Genomic DNA, 10,950 nt, shown 5'->3' with positions numbered 1-10,950 from the left:
CATGTTTTATTGTATCCCCAAAGAAAACAAATCACGTTCTAATCATTATCATTTTTTTTTTTTTACAAGTAGTGTTACAGATGGCAGCAAAATACAAATTTTAAAACCCTGACTTTAATATTTGAGCATTTTGGAACATCACAAATTTCAAAAATGTTTTCTTTTAAAATCTAAAAAGGGCACTTTGGGGAAGTAAAACCCCTAATTTGGGGGGAGGGTCCCACATTTCTCCGCCCACCAAAAAGTGAAGGAGGGAATTTCTATTTTTAAAAAATCGATTTGATACCAAACCGCTGGAAAGGGATGGGATTCGTTTTAAAAGCCAGTTTTTATGGTTTTCAAATAAGACATCTTAGAGGTAGACTGGTTTATTAGAAAACGATAAGAAGGTGAAAGATTATTCTATCAGTAAATAAAAAGCAAATATATTTCTTGATTTCAAAATAATACTTTATTGGATCAGTTCTAATTGTGGACCAGTCAAAGAAACTGAGGCATACATGTGGACTGTGGACTGCGATCTGGACCGGAAGGAGAAATTCTGCTTAAAGGACGGTGCTCATTTAGCGGCTTCTCTCTGAAGAGATGCCGTTTGGCCTGCCCTGCCACTGTATCTCCGAAAGGCAAAAGTTAGAATTGCTGCCCGATCTCCTCTCCCCCGCCCCTAGTGTAGATCTAATTGGAAGTGGCAGATCTAGAACCGATGAGTAGTGAGATTACACTTCCAGCCAACTCCTTTGAGCCATGTTGAAAAGGACTCCATGAGCTAAAAAGTCGAGGTAAAACGGTTCCTTTGGGGGAAAGACTTATTTTGACTTCACCTGGTGTTTCGCGGAGCCAAATCACTCCAGTTGTCTTGCAACCAATAGACTTTATCTTCTTCACTCCGTCTACTGTCTGTGCGCCCTAGGTGAGCGCTAGGCACGTAGGGTGTCCAAACAAGAAGTTTCTAGCATCACCACTGCAGGTAGGACCCTCCTCTCCCAAAGAGCAGCCCAGGGCTCTTACACCCACCAAGGGAAGTGGAGGTAGAAAGTACTTGGGTGCCAGAAGGCACACAGCGAGAAGTGAGGCCGAGGTTTTTGAAACTGGAACTGCCCCTTGGGAATCCTCAACCCCTCACCACTCCGCGCCCTCTGCCCGCGTGCCGGCGCGCGCTCCGCTAGGTGCGTCAAGGGTGAGCGGGGCGCTGCGCGCGCAGGCCAGGCTCAAACTTTCTGCAAGTGCAACTTGGGCATCCCTGGGGAGGCGGGGACGCCGGGCTCCAGCGAAGGAGGGGGCGCGAAGCGAAAGCGCAGGCGGCCGCGAGCACGGGGGCGGTTCCCCGCTGGGTCGAGGGCCTGTACGAGAGCCAATCGGGCAGCCGAGGCTACTGCCAATCACGCGGCTCCCTCCAATCCCACCCGTGCCATTTCCAAAATCTCGGTCCCACTGTGCAGCTCAAATGTGGTGTTCACTCTGCCAATCGCTGGAGGATAGAGTGGGAACAGGAATAAGCAGAGTTAGGAGGCCAGGACAAAAGAAGTTAAAGAGCGCCTAATATATACATGTTTTTGAAGGCGGGCAGAGGGAAAAAAGTCCCCCCAGGGAGGGTGTATGGGCCTGATTGTGTAGTTCTGATGGAGCCCCCTTTGAGCAAGAGGAACCCGCCAGCGCTGAGATTAGCGGATTTGGCAACGGCTCAGGTCCAGCCGCTTCAGAATATGACAGGCTTCCCGGTGCTGGCCGGCCCGCCCGCCCACTCCCAACTCCGCGCCGCCGTCGCGCACGTCCGCCCGCGGGACCTGGGCGCTGACCCCGGCGTGGCCACCACTCCGCTCAGACCCGAGCACATGGCCCAGGCGAGCGCGCTGGGCCTCAGCTCTCCCTCCCAGGCGCTCCCGGCACACCCCGAGGCTCCGGCAGCCGCCGCCCGTGCTGCAGCCTTGGTCGTGCACCCCGGCGCGGGCAGCTACCCCTGTGGTGGGGGCAGCAGTGGCGCGCAGCCCTCTGCGCCCCCGCCCCCAGCCCCTCCTCTTCCTCCCACCCCTTCACCCCCTCCCCCTCCTCCGCCTCCTCCTCCTCCTCCTGCCCTCTCGGGCTACACCACCACCAACAGTGGCGGCGGCGGCAGCAGCGGCAAAGGCCACAGCAGGGACTTCGTCCTCCGGAGGGACCTTTCCGCCACGGCCCCCACGGCGGCCATGCACGGGGCCCCGCTCGGAGGGGAGCAGCGGTCCGGCACCGGCTCCCCCCAGCACCCAGCCCCGCCTCCCCATTCGGCCGGCATGTTCATCTCCGCTAGCGGCACCTACGCGGGCCCGGACGGCGGCGGCGGCCCGGCGCTCTTCCCCGCGCTGCACGACACGCCGGGGGCCCCCGGCGGCCACCCGCACCCTCTCAACGGCCAGATGCGCCTGGGGCTGGCGGCAGCAGCAGCAGCCGCGGCGGCTGAGCTGTATGGCCGAGCCGAACCGCCCTTCGCGCCGCGCTCGGGGGACGCGCACTACGGGGCGGTTGCGGCCGCTGCGGCGGCCGCCCTGCACGGCTACGGAGCCGTGAACTTAAACCTGAACCTGGCGGCTGCGGCGGCCGCAGCAGCGGCCGGGCCCGGGCCCCACCTGCAGCACCACGCGCCGCCCCCGGCGCCGCCGCCGCCAGCGCCCGCGCAGCACCCGCACCAGCACCACCCCCACCTCCCAGGGGCGTCCGGGGCCTTCCTGCGCTACATGCGGCAGCCAATCAAGCAGGAGCTCATCTGCAAGTGGATCGACCCTGACGAGCTGGCCGGGTTGCCGCCGCCGCCGCAGCCACCGCCCCCGGCCGGCGGCGCCAAGCCCTGCTCCAAAACTTTCGGCACCATGCACGAGCTGGTGAATCACGTCACGGTGGAGCACGTGGGCGGCCCCGAGCAGAGCAGCCACGTCTGCTTCTGGGAGGACTGTCCGCGCGAGGGCAAGCCCTTCAAGGCCAAATACAAGCTCATCAACCACATCCGCGTGCACACCGGCGAGAAGCCCTTCCCCTGCCCTTTCCCGGGCTGCGGCAAGGTCTTCGCGCGCTCCGAGAACCTCAAGATCCACAAGCGCACTCATACAGGTGGGTGTCTGTCCCCGGCCGCGCCGCCGCCGCCACCAGCTCCTGCGTCGCCGCCACTTCCGCCGCTGCTTCTCCTCCTCCTGCTCGCCTTAATTTTTTCCTCCTTCTGCTGCTTCTCTTCGCATACGTATAACCCGGACATGTGACTTCTTTTTTTTTCTCTCCCCCCCTTTTTTTTTCTATGAATAAGTAATTCGATAGCACACACAGGCCCCGCGTTGGGTTCCTACACGGCGGAGTCTCCAGCGCGCCCGCAGCCCCTCGGCCGGGATCCGCAACGCGCGCCAGCCGCCGCCGCCGCCGCCTCGGAGCAGACGCAGCAGCAGCTGGAGCAGGAAGGCGCCCAGGACGGTCGGCAGCCCCTACCCGCCCGGCCCTGGGAAGTCGGGAAGGGCGATGGAAAGAGAGACCAGGGCCTCCCCGGCAAGCGCCTCTCTTCCCACCGGGTCGTAGGCCCCGCGCGGTCGCCGCGCTCTGAGGACCGGGCGTGGGATTTGCCGCCTGATTTCGGCCGCTCGAGGCAGGCCTTCCGGGAGGGGAAGGGACCCCTCCGGGAAGACAGGAATGCGCTTTTGGGCCCCCGGAGACCACTCGCACTCGCCCACTGTGACACACTTCTCACGTACACCTTCGCTTGCATGCGTCTCCCACAACTTTACACATCCATATCCTCCTGCGCCTGCACCCCATTCTCGCGACACCGACACCTTTGTGTCCTCACACTCACATCATTTACACGCCGCACGCGCCCTCTCACATGCAGTATCACACTCGCCCTGGAGGGTGCTGGAGTTGACATCTGCCCTTCTAGAGAAGGTTGTAGTTGCAGGAGGACCGAGCCTCCCGCCATCGGTGAGGCCTACCCTGTCGTGGAATTGGGGGGGAGCCACCGGCGTCGTGGGGACCCTCCCGCCCCACCTCAAGCCCTGCGTCTGGGGATCCCGCAGCGCTGAGGAGGGCGGCTGCGGCGCGGGGCGGTGGATGACTCCTGTGGGTCGTGTGCCCCCTTTAAGCGGACGAGCGCGTCGGGCGGAAGCGCTGATGAACGCGAATGCGGTCGGGATTTATAGGGACAGACAAGATTACCCCTCAGAGGACACTTAAGTAACTGGAGTTTACGTTCCGTAATCACTTGGCAGATTTATCGGCGCTGCCGCGGCCAGGAGGTAGCCGCCGGGGCCCACGCTCGGGCCGCGGGCGCTCGGGGCTCTGCGGGGGCAGCAGTGTCGGGGTGGCCCGAGGCGGGAGCCTTGGCCTGGCTCCTGCGGGCCGCCTGATGGCCGGCGGGGAGCACGTTTTCCCAGGAGCCCCGTTTCCCTCTAATCGGGATCAGTCCGCCTTAATGATTTTTCCAGAAGGAAACTTCCCAGGAGGCTCTTGTAAAAACGCCCTGGCCTGCTAAGCCGGCTGCTCGCTCCTGTGCCCAGCACTTCTCGGCGGGGCAGGATCCAGGGACCGTGAAGCCTCTCCCCAGCCTGGTCCCCAAAGGGAACCCCCAAGCGCGGTGCTGCACGCGGCCTCGGGCCCTTCCCGCCTGCCCAGGCCTCGTGACGGGAGCGGCTTTCTCTTCGCGGCTGCCGGGAGCTGCGGGCGCGGAAGCCGATCCGGGCCCCCGGCTGGACAGGTCGCTCCCTGCCCCCTGTCCCCAGTGGGTTCCCGGGGCGCGCGCGCTAGCGTGGGGTCGGAGGGCGAGGGGGACCCCAGGCGCCGAGGAGACCCGCGGTCATTTGGGTTTTTGGCTCCGCGTCTCGCGGACGGTTGCATTTCCTGCCCCCTCCCAGCGGCCGCGTGGGCCCCACCAAGTGGAGCGTGGAGGTCCCTGCGGGAGGGGCGCAGGCGCCTCGGGTTCAGACACCAACCCGCGCTTGGTGTTTCTGGCGGTTCCTGGGCCGCTCAGCCATTGGGCATTGTGTCCTGAGAGGGCCCATCCGGACTTCCTTCCCTCCCTGCCACGCCGCTCTCCCTTTTTGGGGTTATCCGGGATCCCGGAACGGATTGATCAAAGGGACTAATCCCCGGGCCACTCCCGAAGGCCCCTTTCCTGACCCACGTGCCCCAATTCCGTTTATAACCGTCCTGCGGGTCCGACTCGCGCTCTCTCGGGAGAGGGAGCTGCTAGGAGCTGGCGGAGTCCGCAAGTAGTTCCTTACTTTCCCACAGCCTCCAGCTCTCAAACTCTGTAAATAGTTAAATTCTGACGTGACTCGTCTGTCAGAATCCTAAATGTAAACACTGAGGTCTCTCAGCCTTTCTAGTTTGGTAGAATTTGCTCATTCCCCTTAGGCCCCTTGAACAACATAGGCCGTTCCATCGCCCCTGCCTTTTCTTCGTGTACCTCTTCCTTTATTTACCTCTCGTGTTCTACCTTTCCTTCCACGACATCTCTCCCTTTCCTGAGTCTAATTGTTCCCCTTTTTCATGTGCAGTAGAGGAGTTAGCACTGTTCAAAGCGTTTATTCACAACCTGGGATATGTAGGTTGAATAGAAACATGACCATTCGAAAAAACAGCATTGCGCTTTCGCGTAGGGTGGATGAGTAAACCCACGTAATTACGCCTCCATATTGAAGAAAGGCTGATTTTAATTTCTTAAAAAGAATGTGATGCTAATTTGGTCTTATCTACGACTTAAAGTGTAATATAGAAATCAGGACAAATTACTGATGTTTTGATAAAAAGGGATTAGCTTTGTTTTTGTTGAAGCTCATCTACAGAGAATTTTTAGAGGTTGTCATTATCATGGGGTTGTTTTTTCTCTTTATACATCACTGTAGGAGGCATATTTGAATAATGTCTAATTCTGTTTTTAAACAGTATTTCCAGGTAGGGAAAGTTAAATTCCAGGCACCTGCCTGAATACTCTCAGATGTGCTAGCATACTCTGCCATTGAACCAGTTATTATGGGCGAAATGTTTTTAAAAAACTCACTATAGTAACATATCTGTGCAGAGGATGTAAGAAAATTCACCACAGAAATGTGTGTACACTAAGCTGAGGCTTAATAGTTTCTTTTTGAAAATAAGTTATCCAAAACAAAAGAAAATGTCCTACCTGGTGTATCACCAGAGTAGTTGCTGAAATGTGAGAAATTCAGCTTTATTTTTAAATTATTTACCTAAAAGAGGAAAATATTCATACAATAATATGTATGAAATGACTTGTTCAATTATAGACTCAACTATATCAAGTTCAGAGATATAGTCTGCCAAGGGGAGAGGGAAAATTCAGTTAGACTGTTACCTGTTGTCTTCCTTTTCTTGCTGTTTAACACCAAAATGTAGTGTGGCTGAATTTCTCTAGTTGTCTTATTAAGTATTTCCATTTCCTGGACTAGAGGCCTTGTGTTTAAAGGCATTGTGTTTGTGGGGTGGTTAGGCCAGCTTAAGGAGGTGACAGGCCATAAGACCCTGGCCTTTTTTAATTTTTTAAAAGTCTTTTTGACTAGTAAGTAATGTAGGGAGCTGTGAGAGTAAGTATACTTATGGCATAAAGGTAGGTTCTGCTAAGGCTTGTGGTCTTTATTAATGTTTGTTAAAGCTCGTTCTGCTGTGCTCTTAACCGCCCTGCAAGTATTGAGGAAAGCTATAGAATGCAGAGGCCAACAGCCTATTCTCTGCCCAGCTAGCCCTGTAAAAATCTAGTGGTGGGAGTGTGTTTCACAGGTGCCTCTATTTCTAAAGAAAAACATTGTTTTGTTTTACCTCCTTCCCTTTCCCAGCTCCACATTCTCTCCTGCTGTCCCCCTCCATCAGTGAAATCCTGGGGAACACTGAAAGGAAATGCCATTATTATAATTTGACTGTACCCCCAGTTTACTTTTAATTTACTGTATGTGTTTGCTTTTCTCTCTTTTTCTTATATGCTTATTTCTGCCTGTGGCTTTGAAAGTATCATTTTGTGTTTATTTTGACAGGAGGATCTCCTGCTTGTGTTTTTGAGTGTACAGACCCTGAGGGGAGTGTGTCTGTCGGGGGAGGGGGTCTGCGGGTCCCAGGTGGGTTTCAGTGTTACATGCTGGCCCTTAGCTCAGCACTGGGGATCTCACCCTGACCCCTCTGGGACTGCAGGGGCTGACAGCCTCTCAGGAGCCCAGGTCCAGGCGAAGCCACCAGGCCAGCGGAATCCAGGCCCATCCTTGAAGTATCCCTTCCCTTTTGTGAATTAGGAAGAAGAATTAGGCTGGGAGTTGGTCTTTGGGAGAATAGGAAAAACACAACCTTGGTTCTGCTTCAAGATTTCTCTCAAGTCAGGGGTCTTGCAAAGCCATTGTTGACCTTTCCTGTGTTTCATTGCAGGGGAAAAACCTTTCAAATGTGAATTTGATGGCTGTGACAGGAAGTTTGCCAATAGCAGTGATCGGAAGAAACATTCCCATGTCCACACCAGTGACAAGCCCTACTACTGCAAGATTCGAGGCTGTGACAAATCCTACACTCACCCAAGCTCCCTGAGGAAGCACATGAAGATTCACTGCAAGTCCCCACCACCTTCTCCAGGACCCCTTGGTTACTCATCAGTGGGGACTCCAGTGGGTGCCCCTTTGTCCCCCGTGCTGGACCCAGCCAGGAGTCGCTCCAGCACTCTGTCCCCTCAGGTGACCAACCTCAATGAGTGGTACGTTTGCCAGGCCAGTGGGGCCCCCAGCCACCTCCACACCCCTTCCAGCAACGGAACCACCTCTGAGTCTGAAGATGAGGAAATTTACGGGAACCCTGAAGTTGTGCGGACGATACATTAGAATTTATGATTAATAATAATAAGTGAAATAATAAGTCGGAGTCCTTGGACCACATCCTAACTTGAGACAATGCCGAGCCTGAGACAAACCCGTGACTCAGACTTGCCACCGGGTCTAATTAGCCCTATTTATTCAGTATGAAACCCTATGGTGTTTGTACATTTAATTAATTTAATTAAGATATTTGGGCCCTTTTTTTTTTTTTCTTAAAAAACAAACAAAAAACAACCAAGCTGGACTTGTACATTGCAGGAGGACGGGGCTTGGGGGCAAATTGTACCAAGGAAAATGGATGGAGAGATTAGTTAATGGAGATACACACTGCCGGTGTCATATATATATATATATGTATTTTTTTTTTTTAAAGGAGGGAGAAAAAGAGCATTAAGTCAGAACTTAAACACAGCAACAAGGCCCTCTGCATTTCCCAGAGTGCCTCTCAAATGCCTTTGACACCATACCGTGGGCTGCTTTTGAGCCTCCTTGTTGGACCCTAATTCTGCCAAGGCCTCTTGATTGTAAACCACACACCTGCTGCATTGCCAACAGATCCTGGACTGTACCTGTGTCCAAAAATATTTGTAAAAACCCTTTGAGTTTAATATTTGTAATTTTTAATTTCCACTCTTTTATTACTGATCTCACCTTAACACAATATTTTTATACAGGATTATTTCTTCAGTATCCTACTGTGTGATTTAAAAAAAAGATGCAGCAACCTTAATATATCTCCATATCTTGTGCTACTGTGATTGTTCAAGCAAAAGTGGAGAGAAGAAAAGCTGCTGCAATAAGACAACTGTGAAACTGTGATATTTTATAAAATAGAAGAAATTCAAGTGCTTTCTTTTTCCTGTATGGTGGTGTTTTTTTTTTGTTTTTTGTTTTTTTTTAAATCTGAATTCTCAGATACTGCCTCTCCTAACTGTGTCCAAAGTTCTTGTGTAATAAAGAGATTCTGTTTTCGATCCTAAGTTCTTTGGGATGCCAACATTCACAGTCAAGTCTTGAGGAGGTGTAATGATGGCATCATGCCTATTTTTTTTGAAAGCTGTTTTTAAAACAGGCCAACACGTCTTTTATACTGTTGTATCAGCCTTTTAAAAAGTCTATTTTTCAATGCCTGAAACTGCATTTTAATGCATTTTCTTCCACCTGAGCACTGAGCACACCAAACTGGAATCCATTTGAAAATGACAGTGTGTGAAGTGTATGATTTACATTGAAAGAGGGGAGGGAGTTGCCCTACATATTAAAATTTTTAAAAGGTTTATAGTTACCACCAAACACTGATGAATGTGTGACCTTTGCCAGAGCTGTCAAGCTAGGATAAAAAAGGTCAAGGACCTAGGACAATAACTCTTAGTCAATTTATTTTCGGTTGGTACAACACATCTCCTGTGCAAAATGTAGTCCATCAGAAACATCATACAGATATACTAAAGAGCACTAATTTATCCTTAGAGACCCTGAAGACACCCCCTCCCCAGGGTTTGTAGAAATTTGTTTTGTGTGCTGTGAGTGGTTGATGTAGTCTTGTCATTGTTAATAACTTGTATGTGAACACTATTATTTGTACAGTTGAATTAATTTATTTTCAGACATCATCCTTTTTTTTTTTTTTTTTTTTCCTGGAAGAGTTCAAAGCACACCAAAGAATTATATTATACATTTTGGTGAAAGATTGTCATTTATGATCCATGGTTTATTTAAAAAAAAAAAAAAGGAAAGAAAATGGAAAAATATATTTTTAAGCTTACTTGAATGAACAACGTAATGTGAAAACCAAGGCTCTTCCTGCATGTCTTTTTTGCATTGTGTTGATGAGATTATATATAGTTTATAGATATATTATATTACTAGTACAGTGCATGGTGCTGTCACTTGGAAAGCCTTTCAATGTTGTCTTCAGATTGTTAGGGTGAATATGAAACATGCAGACCCTCCTTTATAAAGAAAAAGACCTTAAAACTTGAATATGAGATAATTTTACATTTGAAAAGTTTATTTGATTTTCATATTACTCACTTTCAAAGCCCTTTCAAATAGAAAAGGTATGAACTTTGGGGGGATAATTTATGTATCGTAAACTTATTAGAACAAAATATTCCTGATGTATAATGAGTTGTTTTATTTATACAACTTTTTCAATGGTAGTTTGCACTATTCTTTATTATGCTACAGGTTTATTTATTATGAAACAAAGGAATATGTATTTTATGTATTTTACCATGCATAGGTTAACTCTTTGCCACAGATTTATTGGTTCTTGATACACCTAAAATAAAAAAATGTGTACCTCCAATAGAGAGCAAGCAAGAATGATTATGAAGTAACAGATTTAATAAAGGTATTCTTATTATTATTGCTTATGTTTTACCTAATGGCATATCTCTCCTACAAACAGAACAGGTTGCTAAAGGAGTGAATGTCTTCCCTTGATCTCTTGATTTCTTAGCCTCTCCCCAAGCAATACAATATTTTTGCAGCCTGGTTTAACTTACAACTTACAAGCTTATCTAGGAAACAAGATATTTTTGAAGACTAAGCCTTGCAAGTTATACTTACAGTAGCATAAATCTTTTGGGTGACTGCATTTATTTGTTAAAATAAGTAATATCCTGAGTGATTCTAATCAGTGAAAAGCCGAGAAGTGAATTTTAGCATTTCTTTGGTGCCCAGCCTCCAAAAGGAAAAAAAAGAATGAAGAAAATGTGGAGGGAGAGACAGTGAGGCTTCTAGACACAAAGAAGGTGAAAGCACAATCAGTCAGGGGCTGAGATAGGTATTGAATGAAATTGAGTAGTGGGCATTGAATGCTTCTCATGGTGTGGGAGATCAAGATGCAATTTTACTATAGTTTGTTCTGGAAGTTGAGTGGCTATTGGTAATTTAAGCTCAGCATTTTGGGGCAGGTGTGTTGAACAATTAGATTCTTGCATGGCAGCAAAATATTCAAGTGGCTTAAATGCAGGTATTTGGCTATGCACATTTACAAGGCTGGATGTTTGCTTGTGTTTTTGTTAGCAGATACAAAACTGATAAAAGGTAAATAGTTGAAAGCAATTGCTAGTAATGTCAATAAGCGTTTCTCTGAAACGTTATAGTGGCTTTTAAAAGTCAGGTTTGTTAA

General features: G+C 50.0%; 1 protein-coding gene across 2 annotated transcripts; it reads left to right on the top strand.

Moving 5' to 3' along the window:
• Nucleotides 1-1,313: 1,313 nt before the first annotated feature.
• On the top strand, nt 1,314-10,182 carry ZIC5 (Zic family member 5). Of its 2 annotated transcripts, XR_005243750.2 has the most exons (3): nt 1,314-3,078; nt 3,269-3,429; nt 7,375-10,182. XR_005243750.2 is itself a non-coding variant. In XM_007960772.3 (2 exons), the coding sequence occupies exons 1-2, from the start codon at nt 1,620-1,622 to the stop codon at nt 7,815-7,817; spliced, it is 1,902 nt and encodes a 633-aa protein (XP_007958963.2). In that variant the 5' UTR covers nt 1,605-1,619; the 3' UTR covers nt 7,818-10,182. The 2 variants fall into 2 exon arrangements, 1 of the variants encoding a protein (XP_007958963.2); XM_007960772.3 differs by lacking the exon at nt 3,269-3,429 and having other exon boundaries at nt 1,605-3,078.
• The last annotated feature ends 768 nt before the right edge of the window (nt 10,183-10,950 follow it).

The sequence above is a fragment of the Chlorocebus sabaeus genome, chromosome 3 (genome assembly GCF_047675955.1).
Source record: "Chlorocebus sabaeus isolate Y175 chromosome 3, mChlSab1.0.hap1, whole genome shotgun sequence".
Lineage (NCBI taxonomy): Eukaryota > Metazoa > Chordata > Mammalia > Primates > Cercopithecidae > Chlorocebus > Chlorocebus sabaeus.
Note: the sequence above shows the minus strand (reverse complement) of the source record. Positions and strands in the feature narration are given on the sequence as shown.